Raw genomic sequence first — 27,571 nt, forward strand, 5'->3', positions numbered from 1 at the left:
ATGAGTGCGAGTTCGGATGCTGAGATGGCTGTTTTTGGAGAAGCCGCTCCCTACCTTCGAAAATCGGAAAAGGAGCGGATTGAGGCCCAAAACAAGCCCTTTGATGCTAAAACATCAGTCTTTGTCACGGAGCCCAAGGAATCCTACGTGAAGAGCACCATACAAAGCAAGGAAGGAGGGAGAGTAACTGTAAAGACAGAAGGTGGAGCAGTAAGTACAAACATAAGGAGAAAAAACTCTCATTTCATTTCTCTGTCTCCTCACTTGGAGCTGAAGTCTTACTTGCGAGGAATCTCTGAGCCTATCGCCGATACAAGCTCCCTTCTAGTCTGTTTACGGACATCAGATTTGGAAGGCAAAAGAAATCTCGGCAATAACTTCATTTCTCTCCTTCCCAACCACCCACAGGACTTCAACCCACTAGTATCAGCCTCTACCACCTGCCTTCAATTCCCCACTTCTCAGTCTAAATCCCCAAAACTTGGGAGAAATAAAAACTAGCTTCTCTGAAAAGATTCTAGTTAAATGTAAATGTCATCCTCGTCTTGGCCTTTTCAGCCACCAAATAAGTTTATCAGCTCAAATAAGTGTATCAGCTCAAATAAGTTTATCACACTGGCTTTTAGCAGAATAAATTGTTCTTGGAATTAAAAAAAAAACTAGCTTCTCCTATCAGAAGAATTATCATTTACTTAGTTAAACAATGTATTAATATCCCCATTACTTCCTCCCAAATTTAAGTTTTTTGCAATGAATGGCAAGGAAAAATAAAAAATTTAACTTATGAAAATAAGAGTAAAAGGATATAAACTGATAAATAAACTTGGGACAGGGGAATGTGGAAGGAAAAAAATTTTTATAAAAAGGTAATATCGTAGTTCATCGTAAGAAACAGATTTTCTTAGCATCAAACTCTGAAATGAATATATTTTCATGCCTTTATTTAAAAGACACTGAATAATATAATGGAAAGTGTCTGTAATTTTAGTTTTATAACCAAAACAAACAGATAAACATAAACCCTACCTCCAACCATTAATACAAACTGGTCTCTTACTTTACTTGCCAGACTCTAACTGTCAGGGAAGATCAAGTCTTCCCTATGAACCCTCCGAAATATGACAAAATTGAGGACATGGCCATGATGACACATCTACATGAGCCTGGAGTGCTATACAACCTCAAAGAGCGCTATGCAGCCTGGATGATCTATGTGAGCACTCTTCAATGTCTCTCTACTCCATCTATCTCTCTGAGTAAAAACAAGATCCACACGTTGCATATTTTGATTTTTTTAGACCTACTCAGGCCTCTTCTGTGTCACTGTCAACCCCTACAAGTGGCTGCCAGTGTACAACCCTGAGGTGGTGGCTGCCTACCGAGGCAAAAAACGCCAGGAGGCCCCACCCCACATCTTCTCCATCTCTGACAACGCCTATCAGTTCATGCTGACTGGTGAGTAAGTGATCCATCTATTTACAGAAATGTGGAAATAAAATCTTTAACAAACAAACAGATTTTGGGCCGTGATTATAATAATACATTGCAGTCACATAGGGCTTCACTGTTTTCAAAGAACTTTCAGAGCCGTAATGCATCATATATTCTTCCTAGCAACAATCTCCATTTTATTGATGAGTAAAATGAAACTCACTGAGTTCACTGACCTGTTCCAGCTAAGCCAGCTAGTAACCAGAAGCCTAGCTGAAACAATTAGCAGACCTCCGTAAACATATTTGTTGCTTTCCTATATTTTTTACATTCTAATTTGGATAGAAAAAAAAGTTCAAATAGATTTTTTAAAATATCAACATGCACAGCAATGAAGGAAAATGGTTACCAGCCACAGCTGGAAAGCTACGTGAAATCTTTACCTTTAAATAACACAGCTGGGCCGGCCCCGTGGCTTAGCGGTTAAGTGCATGCGCTCCGCTGCTGGCAGCCCAGGTTCGGATCCCGGGCGCGCACCACTTCTCCGGCTATGCTGGGGCCGCGTCCCACATACAGCAACTGGAAGGATGTGCAGCTATGACATACAGCTATCTACTGGTGCTTTGGGGGGGAAAAATAAATAAATAGAATATTTTTTAAAAATAAATAAATAAATAACACAGCTAATATTGCCAGCCTCTGGGGTAGAACCTGAGTGAAGAAAGAGCTCTGACTTTCCTCCCAAAGATTTTGAAGCATTTTCCTATTAGAATGGAAGAAGATGAAAATCTCTTTCTTTGAAAATATTTTTTAAAAATTATTTCAAAGTCTGTTATTCCTGCCTTATCAAAGCATAAACAAACAGCTTTGATACACATTATAGGCCCAAATACAGCAATAAAATCTTTTATCTTCACACACCAAATGTATTGCCTTTGGAAATATTCTAAATTACTGAGTTTCCTGTTTTCCATGGCATTTTGGAAACTGAAAGGGTTTTCTTCTTTTTTCGTTTTTTATTTGTTGGTTTTGTTGCACTTGTTTTTAAATTGTCTTTTAAAGGAGAAGAGAGAAGAGAAAGGAATAGAGTAGGAATCTTCTATTACAGATTGGCCAGCAGTTCTACAAGGATCTCATGCCAGTAAACTGTTCCTTGGTTGTCGACAGAAGCTAGCTACCTTCCAGAAATTACCCAAATGCTGGCTCTTTTCAAAGGTTTTAATACTCAGCAGCTGCGTTTACAGTGCTTTGTACACCACCGCCTCTACCAAGGTCCCCACTCCCCAGGCTTTGGGGCTGCTTCAAATTCAACGCTACTTATGGCCCCCAAACATGATTTTCATATAAAACCATGCACAACCATGACATTTAACCAGGTTAATCTTATTTTAGCATTGCCAAAAGAGACAAGAACATTGTTTCTTACCTATGCTCCCACCAGGTGCGATATGATCTTTCACGATTTTTCTTCTATTGGAAAAAAAAAAATCTATGTTCCAAATTCTGTATCTACTTCCCTGAGTAGAACTTTAAATTTCTGTAAAGTCTAAAATCTACATCTAAATAACATCCATATTTGTATCTATTTCTCTGAATAGATTTTTACATTTGAGAATTCTCTAAAATCTATAATCTGTCAGTACAGAATTAGAGATGTAACAAATCAGAAAATTGGTATAAATCCAACATATCGCTCATGTAACTAGTGACAATTTTTGTTTTTATTATTTAGAAATATATATAAAAGGAAAATAAAAGTAAATGAAAGCAAACATTTACAATTACAGATCCTTTCCTTATTTAATATTACCAGCAGCCAAATTAATGATATTAAGAACTGGGAGGACACCAGGTAGCAGAAAACTATATAAATTGGAAGTCAAAAGACCTGAATATCTTTGATCTTAACAAGCTATGTAATTATTTGAAAAGTCATTTATTCTTTTCTGGGTCTCAGCTTCTTAATTGTTAAACAAAACTTCAAAATTCTATGATTCTTACTGAATTATTTACAGACGAAATTATAAGATGCCTGGGATTTTCTTTAAAATAATCCAGTGAGACTGGGGTGGGGCTATAAATTATATAAAATTGGTCAAATGATAATATATTAACTGTTGAAGCTGTATGATGGGTCCATGGCGGCTCTTTATATTATTCTCTCTACTTTTGTATATGTTTGAAATTTCCCATTACAAAGTTTAAAAAATTAATAAAATACAAAAAAGAAATAAATGATTCTTCACCTCTCATTTTCACAGATTTTACTCCAAGAGGCAAGTGCTATTTGGGGGCTAAACGCAAAACCAAAATCATAGGTTACATCTTCAAAATCTTAAAAAGAACAAGCTGTGTTTGATCTGACATGATTCAATAATCTTCATATTGAATGTGCATTTTTTTTAACTGATGATCTTAATTTCTCTTTCACAGATCGTGAGAACCAGTCCATCCTGATCACGTACGTGATTTTTTTCTTCTTCTCTGGTTTGTGGTGACTGTCTTTGATGTTGACAATGTGAGCTGCACTTCTCATCTCTTCTGTGGTTTCTGTTTGACAGTGGAGAATCTGGTGCAGGGAAGACTGTGAACACCAAGCGTGTCATCCAGTACTTTGCAACAATTGCAGTCACTGGGGAGAAGAAGAAGGAGGAACCTACTACTGGCAAAATGCAGGTGGGTCTGACGGCCATGGTCAGACTCTGGCTCTCAGGTAAGAAGTTCCCAAGCCCACTTGTGAGACCTGCTCTTGCCTTTGCAGGGGACTCTGGAAGATCAAATCATCAGTGCCAACCCCCTACTGGAGGCCTTTGGCAACGCCAAGACTGTGAGGAATGACAACTCTTCTCGTTTTGTGAGTCTCTCGGTCACAAGAGGGGTCTTCTCTGCCCTTAAGTGCCAGAATAGCCATGTCCAAAGTATCATTTCGATTGCCTCTCTCTATGTGCTTCAACTTTTTAATACTAAATAATCTTTCTTTATTCAAGGGTAAATTCATTAGAATCCACTTCGGTACTACAGGGAAGCTGGCTTCTGCAGATATTGAAACATGTGAGTAACAGGACCATTAAAAATCAAAACAGAGGGAGACAAGTGATTTCATTTGCAGGGATATTTTGCAACACTTGGTGAGTATTGAGCCTGCTGCCAAAGTTGCCCATGAGCTAATGCCAGACTTATCCATAACCTGCTGTGGGCTCCATTTACCTCAATCTCAGACCGATGGTTCTGTAGCGCATTCTGGAATTCCTGCCTCAGAAGCAACTGTGACATTTTTTCCAGGACAAACACTAGGGCTACTTACGTGTTCCTATGAGTTACCTATAGGTTTAAAATACATCTCTGTGATTTGCTCTCCATCTGAGCTTTGGTAGGTGTTTCCAAGGTAGCCCCTCACCACAGAGTCTGAGGTGATCTGAGGAAGGTGGGGATATTAAAAATCAATTACAGGGGCCGGATATGTGACATAGTGGTTAAGTTGGGCATGCACTGCTTCAGTGGCCCAGGTTCACAGGTTTGGATCCCGTGCACAGATCTCACCTATACCACTCATCAGCCATGCTGTGGTGGTGACCCACATACAAAATAGAGGAAGATTGGCACAGATGTTAGCTCAGGGCTAATCTTCCTCAAGCAAAAAAAAGAGGAGGATTGACAACAGACATTAGCTCAGGGAAAATCTTCCTCAGCAGGAAAAAAAAAAAAAGAATCAATTACAATACAGAGGTCACGAGTCCTCCATGTGAAAAGTTTATTTTTACTAAAGCAGGTGTGCTTTGGTCTCTGCTCTTGATGGTGAGAACGCTGGGCAATTGCCATATGTATTTGGAATTCTTATATGTAGCACCAAGAGGATCAATCATCAGGTTGAAATCTCAATGGAGCTGACTGTAACGCCCCCAATTTTAGCAAAGACACTGCGGTTCATTTAAAATCTCAGCAGCACTGATTTTTTTTCTAATTTAATATTTATTTCCCTCTCTTTCCAGATCTGCTAGAAAAGTCTAGAGTTACTTTCCAGCTAAAGGCAGAAAGAAGCTACCATATTTTTTATCAGATCACTTCCAATAAGAAGCCAGATCTGATTGGTAAGAAAGAACTTAAATTCACAGATGAACATTAATATTTTTATTAATAACTTCTAATGTAAAACATATACCCTGAATTCTACATACCCAGAAATGCTCCTGATCACCACCAACCCATATGACTATGCCTTCATCAGTCAAGGGGAGATCACAGTCCCCAGCATTGATGACCAAGAAGAGCTGATGGCCACTGATGTAAGTCTCTTTCTCTCTCTCTCTCTCTCACACACACACACACTTTTTAAAAAATCCATTATGGGGGGGACGGCCCAGTGGCATAGTGGTTAAGTTCGCACACTCCACTTCGGTGGCCGGGAGTTCTCAGGTTTGGATGCTGGGCATGGACCTACGCACTGCTTATCAAGCCATGCTGTGGCAGGTGTTCCACATTTAAAGTAGAAGAAGATGGGCACAGATGTCAGCCCAGGGCCAATCTTCCTCAGCAAAAAGAGGAGGATTGGCAACAGATGTTAGCTCAGGGCTAATCTTCCTGACAAGAAAATAAATAAATAAATTAAAAATCCATTATGTATGGGAATGACAATAACAATCCACTGTAGGTGTGGTTACTTTAGGATACAGTATAAATTCTCCTAAATAAGTTAGTCTCTTCTGCCCTAACCTTTGTCCTATCATCTATCCTGGCAGAGTGCCATTGACATCCTGGGCTTTACTCCTGAAGAGAAAGTATCCATTTATAAACTGACAGGGGCAGTAATGCACTATGGGAACATGAAATTCAAGCAAAAGCAGCGTGAGGAGCAAGCGGAGCCAGACGGCACTGAAGGTACCAAATGAACCTCCATCTGGGTTTGAATTAGAGAATATGGCAACAAAAAAAACCTATTCTAAACTCTTATCTCCTTTGTAGCTGGACTTCTGAAGGGCATATACACATTTACACACACTGCATCCTTTCCTCACCTCTTTTCTTTCCTTGCATCTCCCTATCTCCATCATTTCTATCCAGCCCAAATAAGTTAAAATGAACCCTAATAGCCACTTACAAGGAGATACCTTAAAAAGCACAATCTGAGGCCAGATCACTAGAGAGAGAATGAAATGGAACAGTGTTCCTGCTTTACCTTGGCAATGGCAGGTAGGTACATAAGATAAGTTGGCATACTGGTCTATTTCAGCACTAGCTAGGTAAGCCTGGTGGCTGGTAACACAGGATCTGCCGAAACACAGTGCTAGGGGTGAAGGATGTCTCTAGACATCTGTATGCATGTGTGTGTTGTCTATATATAAACCTGTAGAGTCTAGCAAGTAAGATTAAAAAGGAACTAAGAAAGAAAAATCATACACTCTATGTACGAAAGAACATAGAACATACAGGACCTACCACGGAGGCTAAATTATCTGTTCCTCAAACCTTTCCCGACCTCCCAAGCTTAAAGTTCTCTCTCCTACCTCTAAGCTTTTTAGCAGTTACTTTTGTACCTGACATGTGACATTTACATTATAGTCATTGACAGAATTCTACAAAGGGACTCTGTAGGGATCATGCAGTGAAATTTAATCCCCAAATTTTCAGATAAAGAAACTGTTGCGATGAGATGAAATTGGGAGGACCAAAACTGAGATAAGAATCCAAATATTCTGACTTTTACCTGTCCCTAACAGTGAATATTAAGATGTATTTATCTTACCCTTCCAACTACACCTAATGTGTGTTAAGAACAGGGACTATGGGTTTTGCCTTACATACAGTATTTCCATAAACACTGAACATATGTTTATTGTTGATGAATTTCTCAAAAGCTGCTTGCAATAAATCACCAAAAGCCAGTGTAACTGATTAATCATTTATTAGCAAATACATGCTCTAATGTAGAGACAGCCTCATCTGATCTTCTATAGAATTAAATATTTTTATTTAAATAACAAAGAAAATGGATTGGAGGAAAATGGAAAAATTAGGTTAAAGAGGATATCCGCCATTAAACATTTCTTGAATTGTGTCTCTGCAGTTGCTGACAAGGCAGCCTATCTCCAGAGTCTGAACTCTGCTGACCTGCTCAAAGCCCTCTGCTACCCTAGGGTCAAGGTTGGCAATGAGTACGTCACCAAAGGCCAGACTGTGCAGCAGGTAAGTGCACAACCTCAATGAATCTCACACATCCCAGGCCTTTAATAGTGCCAAGGAACATTATTCCTTTAATAACACCAACAATCATTACTTTGTCTATGAAGGTGTACAATGCAGTAGGTGCTCTGGCCAAGGCCGTCTATGAGAAGATGTTCCTCTGGATGGTCACCCGCATCAACCAGCAGCTGGACACCAAGCAGCCCAGGCAGTACTTCATTGGGGTCTTGGACATCGCTGGCTTTGAGATCTTTGATGTCAGTTATCTTTATATTAGTAAAAAGTGGGAGGAAGGCAATTTGGGCTTTGATATAAACTAGATATTATCATCATTCATTTACATATGTAGTGTCCACATTGCTTTCTCCAACACTGCACCTAGAACAAGAGTTACCTCCAAAATACCTATGACATAACAGAATATAATAATAGTTAACATTTATTGAGAAGTCAGTGTATTTCTGGCACTATACTAAGTACTTCAAAATGTGACCTCATTTAACCTCCAAACAACACACAAAGGAGTAATTAATATTACTGCTAATTACACGTGGAGAAACTGAGATGCAGGAAAATTAAAACACTTGCTAAAGATCCTACCACCATGTAAAGCAAAGCCAGGACAGGAACGCAGATCTGTAGTTTTTGGTCCCTATACAAGGCATCTCCCACGGAGGAGAAAGGGCCTAAAGGTAGAAGCACAGACACAGTTCATAGTCTTTGCTCTTCCAGGTTCACCTGACACACACCATTTCCCCTCTGGGGCATCAACTTCAATATCTATAAAATGAGGATGTAAATTATTACAAAGATTCTTTCAGATCTTCCACTCCTAGACCACATCAGATCCCTACTCTCACAGATCTGACAAAGGGGATTTGCCAAATGTTTGATATGAATAGAAGAGAAATTAGCCTATTAATTTCACTTTGTACATCAACTCAAGGTCTTAAGATAAGCTTTCCTTAATAACATGACAGCCAAAAGTGAAAACATGAACTTTCATCTTGAATTGGAGAGTGGGGGTAATTAAAGAAGTGAGGCTTTCTAATAAATTACTTTCACCCTTAAATCCGAACCATAACTCATAGGATCACGCTTGTACTTTTAATGTATATTAATGCCTGTGCAATCTTAGAGGAGGTAGGAGGTAGATTCTACCAGAACCCTTGTTGTGTGATTGACATCTGCGGCCTTAATAATGCCCAGAATTCATGAAAAAAGGTCATGTCAAAAATAAGCATTTTTTTCCCGGGATTTTTGAAAGAACAACAATTAGATTAAAATTTATTTCATTACTATATTCCACATTTTTTCAACAAAAGATTTTTTTCAGTAATGAATTTTACTGTAATAAAAATCCATTGAATGTTGGAAATTTTGTTTTGTGCAGTTCAACAGCCTGGAGCAGCTGTGCATCAACTTCACCAACGAGAAACTGCAACAGTTTTTCAACCACCACATGTTCGTGCTGGAGCAGGAGGAGTACAAGAAGGAAGGCATCGAGTGGACGTTCATCGACTTTGGGATGGACCTGGCTGCCTGCATTGAGCTCATTGAGAAGGTCTGTTTGACTTCTAAAGAAAGGCTGAACTGTAAGGATAACTTTTCCAAGTGTCTTAGCAACTCCAGAAAGTATTCCTGTAATCTTTAATAGATTGATATCAGAACAAATTAGAAAACTACTTACTATTTAGAATTAACTTTCTCTTTTCAACTTTTACATAAGAAGGATCAGAGAGTGTTTAGTTTGATTTTGTTCTACCCAGTTTTGTTCTAACATTGACTCAAATCCAATTTTAAAGCAGCACTAAAAACTCTATTGAGATGGTCCGCTTCACTAGAACAATTACCTCATTAGTGCTAAATCTATCTCCATTCTGATCCAAGTGTCAGCAACAGAAATAAAGTCTTTTTTCTAAATAAAAATTAATGCACAGGTAACACAACTGGGGCTTATATGAAAGATAATCTTGAAGTCAAGAAGTCCAATTGCTTATGGTTCTTCATGACTGTCTTTGAGGAGATTAAATACACAAAATGTCTTAAATAAGTTTTGGGTTGCTTATACTTTTTAATTATTGCATGTAAAGTGAACCTCATTCTAAGTCAGAAAGCCTTTTCATATTAAAATAAAACTTTAACAATAAATCAATAGGAAAAAAGTGCGATAAATACAGAACATTTTAACAAATCGCCCCCACATGCTGTGCTGACATTTGGAGTTTGTATCCAGCTATTCTTTTCATTGAAAATGATGCTATGGACTGAACGTGAGAAAGAATGGTGAAAAAGTCATTCTAGCGATAATAAAAGGACTTCTTTGAGCTGTGACCCTGGTTTACTTTATACATATATTTAATTGGGAGTGCTCATAATTCGATCAAATGATAGCCACTATGTATATCTTTTGAGGGAAGGTAGGTTGACACCATTGTCTACTTTTCTGAATTCAGCCACTGGGCATCTTCTCCATCCTGGAAGAGGAGTGCATGTTCCCCAAGGCCACAGACACCTCCTTCAAGAACAAGCTGTATGACCAGCACCTGGGCAAGTCTGCCAACTTCCAGAAGCCCAAGGTTGTCAAAGGCAAAGCCGAGGCCCACTTCTCGCTGATCCACTATGCTGGCACTGTGGACTACAACATTACTGGCTGGCTTGATAAGAATAAGGACCCCCTGAATGATACCGTGGTTGGGCTGTACCAGAAGTCCTCAATGAAGACTCTGGCCAGTCTCTTTTCCACATATGCTAGTGCTGAAGCAGGTACCTTCTATGCTCTTCATCTAAATTAAACCTATTCCCACAGAATGTTCACATATCATTCCAGCCTCTGGGATTCTACTTTAATTGATACGTTTTCTTTTTACCTCAGACAGCAGCGCAAAGAAAGGTGCTAAGAAGAAGGGCTCTTCTTTCCAGACTGTGTCAGCCCTTTTCAGGGTAAAGTACAAATTTAATTCGAAAAACCTACTCAGTTTCTATGAATTATCATAATTATTGCGTTTAGAATATATTAGGAGGGAATGGAATATTAATAGGAATCACTTCAAATATTCACTCTTGTCAGGGTAGAGCCAAAGCAACACTTCTCCTGTAGGGTCAGATGCTTTACCCGTTATTCCTTATTATGATCATCTCATTAGATGATAATATTCATAATATTCAGGACTGCCAAAATGTCCTTAGAAGCTTTCTTATTATATATGAGGCTCATTTTTAAAGAAGTATAGCTGAATGTCAAGACTCTGTGTGGAAGGCCGTATCTTTATTCCACTAATGTTGCCCTTTGAGAATGTTCCTGAGTTCCACTTTGAGAATGAGCCCGACACACTCTTTAGGACATCCTTCCACCAAAACACATCTTTGTCCTCTGAGGTGGATTTAATTTTTGTAATAGCTGAAAATCATCTAAAGCCAAGCCTAGTGATTTAGATGGATGATTAAGCTAGAAAATATTTCTTGAGGTTAAAATAACAATAATAATAGTCTTACTACAAATAATCTGATTTTCTTAGGTGGCTTAGAAACTGGCTCTTCTAAAGGGGAATGTACAAAATGTTTGGACTAATAGCTGCTTTGTCAGAATTTGTATGGCTAAGACTCATACCTTTTAAAACTAAAATGTACATATGACCTATGGCCTATGATCTATGACCTAAACAGGAAAACTGCCCTGTTCTTTTTCTTTCTCACTACCAATTTGCAATATCTCACCAAATAGACTGTAGTTTCATCAACTTATCCTTGTATATGTTTTCAAGATTAGAAACTCACATCACTTTGTTTATTTTCTAATGGTTAACTGAGATGGGGGGGGCGAATCTGCTTTCTCAAAGAGTATACCTAAGAAATATTGAGAAATATTTACATGTGAGTTTTCTATGGTCGAGTAAAATATCATCATCCATCATACCCAATTGCTCTATTTCTGGAATAACTCCCCCCAGATGCTTCAGACTATGGATCATTCTCAGGTACACAAGATCCGCCCACACAAGGTTATATAGTCTCATGATTTTAGACTCTCCAAAAAACAACACAAAACAAGGGGTTACAGGTCCCAGGGAATAATAAACTTGAGGAAGCAATGGCAAAAGCTGGGACAAGTGCTAACCTAGGTTACCACTGTAAACGACTACTGTGAAAAGTATTAGCACTGAGAGAGATGAAAGAGACCTCAGAGGTAATCTTGACTATTTTCAGATGAGGCCCAGAGAGACTCTGGGATTTTACAGAATCAAGCAGCTCATTAGGGGCAGAGCGAGACCATGGTCTTCTGTCTTCTGATTCCTGGTCGAGAACACTTCCTGTGCTTCAAGGCTACTGAATGTGCAGGTTGTTTATAGGATAGATCCTAGGTGTTAGAAATGAATCCCTCGGAGAGCTGCATTTCTTCCCAACACTTTGGCCTTTTGCTTCGGTGGCATGCTAGAACTCTTGAGACCTTTAAAATAGAGAGCAACTGAAGCCTCATAGACTTATACCTAATAGTTAACAGAGTGCCTAGGTTTGTTCCATATAATTACTAAAAAAGCAATCTGAAATAGAACTTTCTCATCAAGTCCCTTCTATCTGGTTTTCTAGGAAAATTTAAATAAACTGATGACCAATCTGAGGAGCACACACCCTCACTTCGTACGGTGTATCATTCCCAATGAAACCAAAACTCCTGGTAAGATATAACAGCGTGAAATAATCAAACAGGCACAAGTCTGAAAATTCAGAGCCCAGTAGTAAGTACTCTGATATATTTTTAGGGGCCATGGAGCATGAACTTGTCCTGCACCAGCTGAGGTGTAATGGTGTGCTGGAAGGCATCCGCATCTGCAGGAAGGGATTCCCAAGCAGAATCTTATATGGGGATTTTAAACAAAGGCCAGTCTCTCTTTGTAGTATTTCACTGAATGCCGTGAATATTTAATCATCTTAATTGTTGTCCTTTGTTCACTGTATTTCATGTATCTTGCTTAGTAAATACTATAAAATTAAGAAGCCAAATAATATAGTCTTATGGCAGTAGGACAGAATAACAGGTTAGAAAAAGTGGCATTTCTTAAAAATAGGAAGGAGCATGCATTAGACCACAGAAAAGTCATATTTTTTACTACCTGGACTTAAAGGACAGGTGGATTTTCTACTTTTATTCTTTCTCTGAGATTTTTATTGATGTTTCTTTTGGGTATCATTTGGTTCTCATATATGATCACATCTTCCTAATCATTCTTCCTTTCTTTGACTGAACAGATACAAACTTTTAAATGCAAGTGCTATTCCAGAGGGACAGTTCATTGACAGCAAAAAGGCTTCTGAGAAACTTCTTGCCTCTATTGATATTGATCACACCCAATATAAATTTGGACATACAAAGGTATAGCTATTATTTATTTACACATGACCCAAGTACCTTCTGCCATTTCTGTGTCTCCTATAATATAGGGATGATTTGTGACTCTCCTTTTATGCAGGTTTTCTTCAAAGCTGGCCTTCTGGGTCTTCTGGAGGAAATGAGAGATGAAAAGTTGGCCCAGATTATAACAAGAACTCAAGCCGTCTGTAGGGGATTCCTAATGAGGGTAGAATATCAGAAGATGTTGCAAAGGAGGTAACAACCATGCAGAATATCAGAACTGTAGGGTCCTTTAGGGACTATAAATCAGCCTTCCTCATTCACTAACTCTTTCATTTTGTAGTTAAAATGAGCCTCTCACCCAGTTCAGAATTCACTCTTACAACACGTCAGCCTTTGCTTAACCCCTCACACTTGGTTTCCCTCCAAAACTTCTCTCCTCCCTCCAATTTCTCCCTTTCTGTCCATCTCACACACAGCTGCAGGAATAACGTGCAGTAAGCACTATTTTCATCACACCATATCTCAGTCTGTGGTTCCCCATGGTCTCCCATGTCAAATCCAAGTTGCCTTGCATGGCTGTCAAGGCCCTCTCTATGCACCACCTCATTTATCATTTCCACCCACACAGCCTTTGCCAGCCAGGCTAAACAATTTGCTTATCTCCTATTTCCATGTTTGCACAAGCTTTCTCCTCTCATCCTAACTTATCTATTTATGAATTCAAAACTTCCATTCTCCTTTCTCTAATTAACCTCGTCCTTTCTCTAATTAAGCTCTATCCACCCAGCACTACTGCACTCCCTGTCCTTACACACAGATTTTGCATTCATTTGCTCATCTTTACTTACTTAGGTCTGCATTATCAGTGTTCCCAAGTCTTTTCCACGTGCCTACATTATAGTTTGTGTCATAATATCTGCCTTATCAAATTTATGGTTCTTATAAAGTAGACCTATAGAAATAGAACTTCCATTTTAGCAAGCTTGAAGAGATGTATACATCGCTACAAGGTAGTCAAACCTTGCCAGTCCATTGCTATAGTTTGCAGAAGGGGTATCTTTTATGACTATTTTAAAATTTTATTTAAATAAACAAATTTTGGAGCTCAATCCATGCTAAACACCCTATGAATATTAACAAACTAATTGAGCAGGTAAGAATGAGGCATTTGAAGGAATCTGAGAAAAGCCAGTACACTATCTGAAGAAGCTAACAAAAAGAGTTTACAAAGTAGATAATCTAGTGGTGATTAAAGTAAGAGGAAAAGCTTCAAGGAAAATATGACAAATCATAAGCTCAATTTAGATTGGGCAATTCAGAAAACAACCTATACCATTTCACGGTTCACATCTGGATGCCGATGGCCAAGCATCACAATCAACTTACAACTGCCACATCCACTCCCAAATCACTAATATTGTAATAGTTCAGATGATCTTAGAATGGTATGTGTTGCTCATACATGCAAAGTATTCCACCTCTAAAGTCAACTTCTTTGCTAATTTGATAGGAACTTGAGAAGAGAGAATTGTTCAATATGAGCAGTACACATTAGCAAAGTGGTTATACTGAGGACTACCATGAGTGTGAGTGTAAGGGCATGTGTGCTTGTGTACAAAGCCTGCATATAACATATACAAAATGTGACATATCATTTATATGTGGGGGGGAGTCATTAAAGCAGGACTTTGTGTGTAAAAAAATAACAATAGCAATAATATTGTCTCTAATGGATCAATCTACACTGATATTTTTGTCATTTTAGAGAAGCCCTTTTCTGCATCCAGTATAATGTACGTGCATTCATGAACGTCAAGCACTGGCCCTGGATGAAACTCTTCTTCAAGATCAAGCCCCTCCTCAAGAGTGCGGAGACTGAGAAGGAGATGGCCACCATAAAGGAAGAGTTTCAGAAAACCAAAGATGAACTCGCCAAGTCAGAGGCAAAAAGAAAGGAACTGGAGGAGAAAATGGTCACTCTCTTGAAAGAGAAAAATGACCTGCAACTCCAGGTTCAATCAGTGAGTACTCTATATTCTGAATGCACCAAGTTACAGAAGCTTTTCTAGAAATCACATAAACTTTGAATTTACAAATGGCCTTTTATTGAAAAAGAAAATCTCAAGTTGTTTTTTTTTCCTATTTCACTTAACTTCAATATTCCTATGAGGAAGTAAGGCAAAAGTACTTCCAAATTACAAATGGAAAAGGAAAGATTGAAGAATTTATTTAACAATATCACAAATTTAACAGCCATGAAGGAAGCCATTTAAAGGCAAATCCCCAAATCTTAGTCATTTTACCCATTTGCCTTACCTGCTTCATGCCAGCCTTAAAAGTATAGTCCTGTTTTCTGAATGCAAATGTATGAGATTGTATTTAAAATCAAGAAAGACAGTTATTCTTATTTCTCTCTATATCTCCTTTCCCCAACCCTCGAGATTTAGCTCAATAAATTTATTAACTACCAGGGTGTGAGGCAGAGATAAGTGCCCTCTGTGATTCTTCCTTTGATAGAGATCCCGAGTTCTTAAGGCCTCCGTTTATTGACTCAGGATGGAGTTGTAATCAGAGTAGGTGGTAGGTTTGGCAGCAGCACTCTGGCCAAACACAACCTCCCATTTCTTAGTCCAACAAGCCCAACAACATAATGAAGAAACCTGTGAAGAGGATAATTTTCCTAAAATTTTCAACTTTTCCTTCTAACTTCACTTATATGAAGGTTACATTTTCCCAAAAGCATAGCCTCGTTTCATAAGTGTTATCATCAGTCAGTGAGTATCTGTGGAGTGTATCACTATTAAAAATAAAAGCAAAGGAACCTTAGGAAGTCTCCATTATCATCCACTTAAAAAAAAACTTAAGATATGAACAAAACAACAACTGAGAAGTTAAAGAAATTCCCCAGGCCAGAGTAATCTAATAAGTTAGTGGCTGAACTGATTTTTATTTGAGTCCTTTAGTCACTTATAAAAAGTTTATTGAGCTATATAGTTTCTCAAAATTACATGTTCCTATCTATTTTAAAATTCATTTTGAGACTAAGAGGTAATTCTTATAATGGAAATGGAAATTTTAGACAATTATACCACTGTTATGGACTATCAGGAAGGTTCTGAGTGTATTAAAAAATGTTGCATGGAAATGTATTGATAGGTGTAAAATTATTTAAGTTCTTTTTCTTTTCTTTTTTAAATTTAATCTAGCAACTAGCTGTTTGAAGGAAGGAATGATCAAAATCAAAACTAACCAATCTAAGTCAAAATCTTTGAATATTACACCTGAAATGCTCTTAGCAATCATTTATTCCAATCCACTTCATTAGATATGAGATAATTGAGAATAAGAGGAATAAAGCCATTTGCCCAAGGTCATACATTTGGAGGCAAATTTGGGACAAGAACCCAAGCTTCCTTTGATCCTTCCACTTTTCCACAGACTACTTTTTAAAATAGCCAACTGCTTCAATCCAATAATTTTTCAGACTAATTTGCTTCTAAATCTAGTCTCACTTCTAATTAGCTGCATTTCTCCAGGCCATGTAATAATGTTCAGTTAAGTTTAATTTATACTCATATTGAAAAATTCATCAGAATTCAGTAAACACTACTATTTTATGCAAAGAACAAGTTCAAAATAAGTAACGAATTCTCTAAATATCTTCAATGAATCTCTCCACAGGAAGCTGACGCCTTGGCTGATGCAGAGGAAAGGTGTGAGCAACTGATTAAAAACAAAATCCAGCTGGAGGCCAAAATCAAAGAGGTGACTGAGAGAGCTGAGGAAGAGGAAGAGATCAATGCTGAGCTGACGGCCAAGAAGAGGAAACTGGAGGACGAATGCTCAGAACTCAAGAAAGACATTGATGACCTTGAGCTGACACTGGCCAAGGTTGAAAAGGAGAAACATGCCACAGAAAATAAGGTATGAATCACATTCTGCTATCCCATATAGACGTTCTGCCATCCAACTAAGCTGCTTTATTGCAGAGATCATTTCTTTTTAATTTTTCAAGGTGAAAAACCTCACAGAGGAGATGGCAGGCCTGGATGAAACCATCGCTAAGCTGACCAAGGAGAAGAAGGCCCTCCAAGAGACCCACCAGCAGACCCTGGATGACCTGCAGGCAGAAGAGGACAAAGTCAACATCCTGACCAAAGCTAAAACCAAGCTAGAGCAGCAAGTGGATGATGTAAGTGTATTTTTAATATCCATTTGGAAGATTTTTTAATATACTTTCAATTTTTAACAAATTTTACTTTCTCATTAGCTTGAAGGGTCTCTAGAGCAAGAAAAGAAACTTCGAATGGATCTAGAAAGAGCAAAGAGGAAACTGGAGGGTGACCTAAAATTGGCCCAAGAATCCACAATGGATATAGAAAATGACAAACAGCAACTTGATGAAAAACTTAAAAAGTAGGAACTCCAGAAAGAAATTTTATGTGATTCCATCTTTCAACTCATATAGGTACTAAGATGTCTTGTTGTTCTGTCTGAAGGAAAGAATTTGAAATCAGCAATCTGCTAAGCAAAATTGAAGATAAGCAGGCAGTGGAAATTCAACTACAGAAGAAGATCAAAGAGTTGCAGGTGAGTCATCTCACCTCCATTTTTTTCTGCACCCACAAAAAACCTGAAATTGAGATGAGTTTATGTTAACGTGCTTGTGTCACTCTCAGGCCCGCATCGAGGAGCTGGAGGAGGAAATCGAGGCAGAGCGGGCCTCCCGGGCCAAAGCAGAGAAGCAGCGCTCCGACCTCTCCCGGGAACTGGAGGAGATCAGCGAGCGCCTGGAGGAAGCTGGTGGGGCGACTTCAGCCCAGATTGAGATGAACAAGAAGAGGGAGGCTGAGTTCCAGAAAATGCGCAGAGACCTGGAGGAGGCCACCCTGCAGCATGAAGCCACGGCAGCTGCTCTTCGGAAGAAGCACGGGGACAGTGTCGCTGAACTTGGGGAGCAGATAGACAACCTGCAGAGGGTCAAGCAGAAACTGGAGAAGGAGAAGAGTGAGCTGAAGATGGAGATCGATGACCTTAGCAGTAATGCAGAGGCCATTTCCAAAGCCAAGGTACCCAATACCATCTCTGAATGAGAGTAGTTAATAACCTGTAAGAACACCCATCTGTTCTCTGTCACTAAACATTGTTTGCAGGCAGTTTATAGCACTGATCTAATATTTTCTATTCTAATATATTCCATTTTATTTCATTTTTTTTAAATGATGGATATGACCCATTAGGATTATTTCAAAATCCACTTTAAGCAAGCATCAGTCTCATTAGGACAAAGGAATGGGCCCCAACAGTGACCACTTTAGGGACATTATGCACTCACTCACTCATTATGCATTATGCTTGAATCCTAGCACACTCCACAGAGTTGGTGCCAAAACTTTCAACTCACACTTGACATAAAGTTATTCACTCTAAAAATATTTTAAGAATCAAGTTTTAACTTTTTTTTACGGCATTAATGTCTCATCTTTCATTGTCACACGTCCCACAGGCAAACCTTGAAAAGATGTGCCGTGCGCTAGAGGATCAGCTGAGTGAACTGAAGACAAAGGAGGAAGAGCAGCAGCGGCTGATCAACGAGCTGACGGCCCAGAGAGCGCGCCTGCAGACGGAAGCAGGTGGAGAACCTTCTCTGAGGCCTGCAATTGTGTACTAGAAGAAGCAATTCCAGGGCTTCTGAATAAACAGTAATACTTTCATTTTAGAGGGGGATAAACAAACTATTAGAATTTGCTGACAGGTCAGAAAGAAAAAAAAAAGCAAGAATCAGCAAGCAAGTTTACCTGTTACACTTCTCTGGCAACTCTGCTTTTTCATCTCCAGTTCTAACCAGCTCTATAATAATATTGAGAAGTAGATAAGTATATATTTGATATATATACATATATACATATACATAAATATAAAAGCTTTAGGCTTATTTTTTTTAAGCCATTAACAAATTCCTTTACTTCTATTATTCTTAGGTGAATATTCCCGACAATTAGATGAGAAAGATGCTTTAGTCTCTCAGCTTTCAAGGAGCAAACAAGCATCTACTCAGCAGATTGAGGAGCTGAAACATCAGCTAGAGGAAGAAACTAAAGTGAGTTTTACCAAAGACCTTACTAGCTAATCAAATCTAAACATGTCCTGTTAGGTTCCACTTCGGATGTGTAAATTAAATATCACTGAATATATGAATTTAAGTCACTGAACTGGTACTTCTGCAGGCCAAGAACGCCCTGGCCCACGCCCTGCAGTCCTCCCGCCACGACTGTGACCTGCTGCGGGAACAGTACGAGGAGGAGCAGGAAGGCAAAGCCGAGCTGCAGAGGGCGCTGTCCAAGGCCAACAGCGAGGTTGCCCAGTGGAGGACCAAGTACGAGACGGACGCCATCCAGCGCACAGAGGAGCTGGAGGAGGCCAAGTATGTGCTGTGAACTCTGGGGGAGGAAAATGACATGTTTCTTAGCTGTCCAACTCAGCAACTCCCAGAAGCAGCTGTGATGATGTTGATGATGATGATAATGTAATAATAACAGCAGGAGCTAGCATTTACTGAGTGCGTACTATGTGTCAAGTACTATATTAGCTCATGTAGTTTTCATAGGACATTATATTGGTATTATTATTCTTATCCCTACTTTACAGATGAGGAAATTGAGGCTGTGAGTGGTTAACCAACTAACCCAAGGGCATACGGTTAATAAATGGCACAGCTGGGATTAGAATGAGACATTCTAATTCCAGAGCCCACCTAAAGCATCGCAATAGAAAGAGAGAGCTCTTAAAACTCATGTTGAAGGCCACCAAACCATACATAATGTCCAGGGTCAGTCTAAATAAAGTCTTAGTCTGTGTACAGACCAAAGGGGACTTCAAGTAGATCTTCTTGAGCATCAGGGATAAAGGCTTTTCTGTACCTTACAGTAGGCACACAATTGGGAATGAAGAATGTAGGTGATTCAGAAAGGAAAAACAAAAAACCTGCCTTTGCTTAAACTGCATGAATTGTCTTGATTTATTCATCAATGTCTTTCTCTGGTGAGACTGTCGAAATATATAGGATTAGAAGAAACTGGCTCTTGTTCTCTAGGGAAAAAGTACACGAAATGAGATGGAAAGTCTGAGAAAGCAAATTAATATGTTCAGTATATTTTTGCCCAATAAAAATATCTAGTTAGCCTCAAATCCTTTTTGGAATGAGATGATATATATAAATCAATTAATAAAATTGTCCTGGCCATTCTTCACAACTATACTCAATCAGAAGTCCTGAAAATTCTGAATTACTTATGCAGTAAGACACATACAGTGGAGCACTAACAGTGGCCTCTAAGAATTCAATAACATACCAAGGACTTAAATCCAATTGTTCACCACTTTGGACCTTTTCAAACAGTTTATCAATCTAGAAAGCAGTTCTGGCTACAAGTTACGCAAACCATGTTATTTGCCATTATGGAAACAAGACAATGAAAGGGGGCCAAGGAGGTTATCGCTTGCCCCTGTTTTTGATCACTCTCCTTAACTGCCTGGCTAACTTTTCAGGAAGAAGCTGGCTCAGCGTCTGCAGGAAGCTGAGGAACATGTAGAAGCCGTGAACGCCAAATGTGCTTCCCTTGAGAAGACCAAGCAGCGGCTCCAGAATGAAGTGGAGGACCTCATGCTGGATGTGGAGAGATCTAATGCTGCCTGCGCGGCTCTTGACAAGAAGCAAAGGAACTTTGACAAGGTGGCTCAGCCTGCTTAAACCTTATCAGTGTTTTACTTGGTCTCCCTTTCTCCTTGCATTGGCTGACAATTTACTGCTTCTCAGGTCCTATCAGAATGGAAACAGAAGTATGAGGAAACTCAGGCTGAACTTGAGGCCTCCCAGAAGGAGTCCCGTTCTCTCAGTACTGAGCTGTTCAAGGTCAAGAATGCATACGAGGAATCCCTGGATCAACTTGAAACACTAAAGAGAGAAAATAAGAACTTGCAGCGTGAGTCCTCTTGAACCGCCCTACCCCACATAGCTCTGGCAGGACCTTTCCATGTCTCCATCAGCTGACCACTTCTCCCTTGTCTGTTCACCCACAGAGGAGATTTCTGACCTCACAGAGCAGATTGCTGAGGGTGGGAAGCAAATCCATGAATTGGAGAAAATAAAGAAGCAAGTGGAACAAGAGAAATGTGACATTCAGGCTGCCTTAGAGGAAGCAGAGGTACATATTATTAGGTTGTGGGGAAAAAAAGCAAAGATAGACATCAGTGAAAACACTCAAAGTGGGCAATCATACTGTAAAATGGATACATTATTACAGAGCTAGTGAGAATCCGAACTCATATAACCTTTATGAAGGGCAATTGGGCAATACTCATCAAAAGCCTTAAAAATGTAAATACTGTGACCCATCAATTCTATTTCTAAGAATCTATTCCAAGAAAATAATCATAAATGGAGGCAAAGCTTTAAGCACAGAGATGTCCATTCCAAGAACAAGATTAAGAAAATTATGGAACATCCATATGTTGCAATTTTATACAAAGATTAAATATAATGAATATGGGGAAGTATTTATGGTAGACAGTAATTTTTAAAGCAATACACACATTTGCATTTACAATATAATTTTATTATGTAGAAATATAGACAAATAGGAAAAAAGACTAGAAAAAATGCACCATATTAAAATGGTTATCCTTGAGTGGGGACACAACAGGAGATTTTTTCTTTGTTTTTATGCATTGCCCCCACATTCTACAATGAACATGTATTTTGTAATCAGAAAAAATATATGTTTTAAAACTGAGAATTTCTACAAGAATTAGTATATCACACATGAACATTTTAATTTATAAAACAGATTGAGAATTCATGTTCACTACACATAAGTTTAATCATATAATTTTTGTTAGTACATCTATGAATAACATTTGTATAGCACTTTATACTTTACAAAGCACTTTTATTGCAGAGCTGCCCTATATAACCCATGACTGAACAAACAAAAGAATGACTCACCTAGCAGGCTTCTGGAACTACTGTACTGTTCTTTGTAAAATCACACAAACTGATATTAGTAAGAGTTTGGCTTACAAGGGAATATACTCCCAGAAATTCAAGTTATTTTCCATTATTAATTGATCACTATTTTGTTAAGGCATCTCTTGAACATGAAGAAGGAAAGATCCTGCGCATCCAGCTGGAGTTGAACCAAGTCAAGTCTGAAGTTGATAGGAAAATTGCTGAAAAGGATGAGGAAATTGACCAGCTGAAGAGAAACCACATTAGAGTCGTGGAGACTATGCAGAGCACCTTGGATGCTGAGATCAGAAGCAGGAATGATGCTCTGAGAGTGAAGAAGAAGATGGAGGGAGATCTGAATGAAATGGAAATCCAGCTGAACCACGCCAACCGCTTGGCTGCAGAGACCCTGAGGAACTACAGGAACACCCAAGGCATCCTGAAGGTAAATGAGTCCACATTTAACTACTCAGATAAGTCAGGCAATTTACCTGTCTTCCAGTCCTCAAAACACTTTCTTGTTAAACCATCCATTTTTTTTCTTTTAAAAAATTATACAGCTCATAGTATGGAGGTAGCTAAATTAAATACATGTAGAATATAATACTTTTAAAGAAATGTTATGTACAAGAACAAACAGAAGCCCAGAGATAAGGTATGACATGAGAGAAAGTGCAAGACTGGCACCAATAAGCCTGAGGTTGAGTCTTAGTTTTGTCACTTACTAGCTGCCTGATTTCAGGCAAGTTATTTAACTTCTCAGAACCTCTGTTTCTACTTCTACAAAATAAGAATGAAACTACCCACCTCATGGGGTTATTTTGAGGATCAAATGAGATAACAGATGTCAAGCACCGGGTAGAGCATATGGAAAATGCTCCATAAATAATAGACGTCAGTGACTCGCACATGAAAAAATAACCAGTTCATGGCATAAATAGAACAAGAATTTGTCTTCTGATAATTCTCTCTTACTTGAGCTGGTGACATCATCATTTTCATGTTCTTTCAAATGACAAGCCTGTCATTTCCTGTTCCTGGCACCAGTACGTCTTCCAGTTCATCTCCCGGGATGTTCATATCCTCTTCAGAGTGTCCAGTGACAATTTTTACTTAACAGGACACCCAGCTACACCTGGATGACGCTCTCCGGGGCCACGAGGACCTGAAGGAGCAGCTGGCCATGGTGGAGCGCAGAGCCAACTTGCTGCAGGCTGAGATCGAGGAGCTGCGGGCCGCTCTGGAACAGACAGAGAGGAGCAGGAAAATCGCAGAACAGGAGCTCCTGGATGCCAGTGAGCGCGTCCAGCTCCTGCACACCCAGGTGAGATCCTCACATAAAACAAATGCTGGTGTATTGTTAAGTGATGAATCGGAATTATAAAGTACTCCATTTTTATAAACATATGTATATTAAAAGGGATGGAGGATATGCAGTTATCTTAGGATGATGGGGTTATAAGTGTTTTTATGTGTGTGTTCCTATTTGTCTTTTTTAGATTTTCTACCAAAAAAAAGAGGGTATTACTTTTTTATTTAAAAATAAGGTTTGGCTCTTTACTTTGAAAACCATGATGTGAAATAAACTTGAATGAAGATATCTGCTGACTCCAAAATCCAAAAATGTTCCATGCAGTGTTTCCCATCAAGGGCACTTCAGCATTTACTGTCCCTGTGCCTTGCAGGCCATTCAGCACCCCTGATTTGCCCAGACATTAAAGGGAGTAGCACCCTCTAGTCATTTTGACAACCAAAAATATCCACCCCCAAACATTTCCAAATACCCATTGAGGCAATAGTGCTTCCCTTTGAGAACCACTGGGTAGAAATTTTAAGGTAATGTTTTCATAAGACTAATTCAGTATTCTCCAAGGGAGCAAACCATGAAAGTGCACAGAGAATAGATTCCTCCTAATTGAGAAACTCCCAGTCCCAGGCACTCAACAAAAAGAATCTATTCTTTTCTAATATTTCCAGCCTTTTAAGAATAGAACACTAGTGATGTCCAGCTGAAATATAATTGAAAGAGCAATTAATTAATATAGGCATGTTTTTTTGTTTTTTTTTTTTTGTTTTTTTTTGGTGAGGAAGATCAGCCCTGAGCTAACAACCGTGCTAATCCTCCTCTTTTTCGCTGAGGAAGACCAGCCCTGAGCTAACATCTATTGCCAATCCTCCTCCTTTTTTTCCCCAAAGCCCCAGTAGATAGTTGTATGTCATAGTTGCACATCCCTCTAGTTGCTGTATGTGGGACACTGCCTCAGCATGGCCAGACAAGTGGTGTGTCGGTGCGCGCCCGGGATCCGAACCCGGGCCGCAGGCAGTGGAGCACATGCACTTAACCACTAAGCCACGGGGCCGGCCCCAATATAGGCATTCTCAAACTTCGGAAGTCTTTATGCATAAATCAGATGGATAGTGGGGCAATGAGGGGGGAGGAAGTCCAACCCTACAAATAATTATTCTGCATTGAACAAATATTTAAAGTTTAGTGAAATGTTGTCATTAGTCCCTTGCATGAGCCAACAAGTGAGACATTTGTAAAATGCCAAGAGGGCAAACTGCAAATCCTGCCAATTTCCACTAACTAATTTTAACAGAACACCAGCCTGATCAACACCAAGAAGAAACTGGAAAATGATATTTCACAACTCCAGAGTGAAGTGGAAGAAGTAATTCAAGAATCGCGGAATGCAGAAGAAAAGGCCAAGAAGGCCATCACTGACGTGAGCAAGATGAGCATTTGTTTTACTGACACCGTGTACAACCTGCCATTACCAGGTTTCCTTATTTTCTTGATTTATTTGCTAACTAGGCGGCCATGATGGCTGAGGAGCTGAAGAAGGAGCAGGACACCAGCGCCCACCTGGAGCGGATGAAGAAGAACCTGGAGCAGACGGTGAAGGACCTGCAGCACCGTCTGGACGAGGCTGAGCAGCTGGCCCTGAAGGGCGGGAAGAAGCAGATCCAGAAACTGGAGGCCAGGGTGGGTATTTCAGTCTCTCTGGATCTGGGAAGAGGAAAAGGGCACTCCCTCTACCCTTCTCTCTTCCCACATATTGACTCCCATCCTTGTACTAGGGCTGGGGACATCCACCCAATATCTTCGGTAGGTCCTGAGCTAATTAATATCATCCAAGACCAACCGTATAAGTATCTTCCTCGGTTGCAGGTACGTGAGCTTGAAGGAGAGGTTGAAAACGAACAGAAACGCAATGCTGAGGCTGTTAAAGGCTTGCGGAAACACGAGAGAAGAGTAAAGGAACTCACCTACCAGGTAAGAGGAAGAGCTTTCTAGAATATCCAGACTTTCTGCCCAGTGGGAAATTTAAAACCTGGTGATGATTTATGTGGCACTTACAAATAGATACACATTAACTTGGTACATATAAGGGGCAAATGTCACAGTTGCTTATCACAGACCTATACTAAGCTCGGAACATCAGGAAGGCCTTTACAAAATAGCATAAGAGAGGAAAGAACGCAGATTTTAAAGCCAGATAAACTTGGTATTAGCCCTAGTTTGGCCTCATTTACTTTTTTGAACTTGAGTAGGTTACTTAACACTCTCAACCTTAGTTTCATCACCTATAAAACAGAATAACATCTACTTTCCAGGGTAGGAAGGTAAGGATTAGAGAAGATGTATGTAATTCCCTAATACAGTGCCTGCACATAGTGGACATTTAACAAGAGTAGCAAGTGTTAATACTATGAAAGAAGCCGTAGAGTTAACCAAGTTTACTCCAGGCCCACCTACCATCCTACCAAAGTGATTTATTTTACTATCTATAGTAGGCTTATTTCATTGGGTTGAATGCAAATCATTTTTTCAAACTTCCAGACTGAGGAAGACCGCAAGAATGTTCTCAGGCTGCAGGACTTGGTAGATAAATTACAGGCAAAGGTGAAATCATACAAGAGACAAGCTGAAGAGGCTGTAAGTATCTTTAGGCCTTTGAGGGAAAATGAAAACTTCTTTAAGGGTACAAAGTGTATTAAGAGAATGTGTTAATAAGAAAAAAGGAGACAAAGTAAGAATATACCACTCATATTTTAAGAGAGATGATTTTATAAATACAAATTTACCTCCAAATCCTAATTACAAATAAGACTTCAAGAGGAGATTTTTATTATTAAACAATGTGTAAGTTTTAGGGGGAAAAAAAGAAAGCTCCAAATAACCCACCTTACTTGATAGCTGCAAAGAATATACAATAGAAGATCTAATTAACACCATGACAAAATTCCTCTCCCTCTGGAAATGCACAAAATCAAGTGTTTTCAAAAGTCGAACATAAATCTTTTACCCAGACTGATTCATTTGCTCACAACCAGTGTTATCCTCAGAGTTCATTTCTCCCTGTTTGCTGAAGCAAATAAGGATGTTGGGAGATTGGCCAGCTTCTCTTCTCCTGGTTGTTCCCCCTTCTTCCAGACACAATGCAGTAGGCAGGAAGAAAGGAAAAGAAAGAAGCAAGGGAGAGGCACAAATGGTAATAAGTCCAACCAACAGAGGACTTTCTTCCTAGCCCCACATGTTCCTTTTCTCTCCATGCCAGAGTCAGATATATGGCAAAAAATTTAAGGTGGGATTTTCCCAAAGTTATCATTTGACCTTACATTTACTTACTAAACTCTGTGAGGGTACATGGCCTCCTCCTCCTTTTCCACCCAGTCCATACATCATAAACGGATTTCACGTATGTATCGGTTTGACATAAGGTTGTCCCTTCCATTTCCAAACTGTTTCTTCTTTCATTCTTTAAAGGAAAAATGTAATTGAAGTTACAAGTTCTGTCCAGATTTGAAGTCAGATAAGGCAAACAGACTGTGGGCGGAACTATTTGAGTTGAGGAAATAATCCTGTTTGGTGACAAGTGCAAGGAGAACCACAAAGTCTAATTCTCACAATTTCATCTCTATTCTTAGGAGGAACAATCCAACGCTAATCTCGCTAAATTCCGCAAGCTCCAGCACGAGCTGGAGGAGGCCGAGGAACGGGCTGACATTGCCGAGTCCCAGGTCAACAAGCTGCGGGTGAAGAGCCGGGAGGTTCACACCAAACTCAGTGCAGAGTGAACACATCTGCCTGACGCTGCCAAGTGGCTGAAGAAATGCACAAAATGTGCTAATTTCAGTCACTTGCTTTATGACGTTTCTTTTTCTCTTAATGTTGAGTAAATAAAAACTACAGTAACCTTATAAATTAAACCAGACTGTCATTTTTTATTTCCAAAATTATTTAATCTCAAATACAGTTCTCACCTAGCTATTTATTTTTTTAATGTTATATATGGCTTTGCAGAGCATTCAGTATTTTGTACCCACATCACCACTCAGCATCTCCTTTCCCATCTCCTCCCCTCCCCTCCCCACACACAATTATCTTTGCTGGACTTGATTTTATTAAATTTCTCTAGACTGTTACAAATTATGACGGAAAACATGCCCTGAGGCTGCCACTGCAGACAGGACCCATTCATTTATCCACTCCACAAATAGGTATTGGGCATCTATTATGTGCCAGGCCCTGTGCTAAGTTCTGTGGGTATAGCAATGAACAAAGCATAGTTCCTGCCCTATGGGAGCTTCCGTTCTAC

General features: G+C 39.3%; 1 protein-coding gene across 1 annotated transcript; it reads left to right on the forward strand.

Moving 5' to 3' along the window:
* On the forward strand, positions 1–27,050 carry LOC101407964 (myosin-8). The gene is made up of 38 exons (XM_014789502.2): positions 1–210; positions 1,070–1,213; positions 1,299–1,455; positions 3,865–3,892; positions 3,993–4,107; positions 4,193–4,285; positions 4,419–4,482; positions 5,421–5,519; positions 5,611–5,714; positions 6,168–6,306; positions 7,493–7,611; positions 7,716–7,865; positions 9,002–9,172; positions 10,065–10,374; positions 10,484–10,551; positions 12,196–12,283; positions 12,369–12,486; positions 12,856–12,979; positions 13,077–13,213; positions 14,727–14,982; positions 16,643–16,885; positions 16,977–17,153; positions 17,232–17,377; positions 17,461–17,551; positions 17,641–18,030; positions 18,468–18,594; positions 18,943–19,061; positions 19,189–19,385; positions 20,510–20,693; positions 20,778–20,943; positions 21,041–21,165; positions 22,105–22,413; positions 23,089–23,292; positions 24,569–24,694; positions 24,784–24,954; positions 25,141–25,245; positions 25,813–25,908; positions 26,901–27,050. The coding sequence occupies exons 1-38, from the start codon at positions 1–3 to the stop codon at positions 27,048–27,050; spliced, it is 5,820 nt and encodes a 1,939-aa protein (XP_014644988.1).
* The last annotated feature ends 521 nt before the right edge of the window (positions 27,051–27,571 follow it).

Source organism: Ceratotherium simum, chromosome 16 (genome assembly GCF_057802395.1).
Source record: "Ceratotherium simum simum isolate JZ-2026a chromosome 16, ASM5780239v1, whole genome shotgun sequence".
NCBI lineage: Eukaryota > Metazoa > Chordata > Mammalia > Perissodactyla > Rhinocerotidae > Ceratotherium > Ceratotherium simum.

Bases quoted from the DNA above. Each gene is read 5' to 3' on its own strand.
- LOC101407964 (XM_014789502.2), top strand. From the start codon at position 1: ATGAGTGCGAGTTCGGATGCTGAGATGGCTGTTTTTGGAGAAGCCGCT. The intron at 7,612-7,715 runs GTAAGTGCACAA...TTGTCTATGAAG, and splicing joins AAGGCCAGACTGTGCAGCAG to GTGTACAATGCAGTAGGTGC. The intron at 12,487-12,855 runs GCCAGTCTCTCT...TTGACTGAACAG, and splicing joins TATGGGGATTTTAAACAAAG to ATACAAACTTTTAAATGCAA.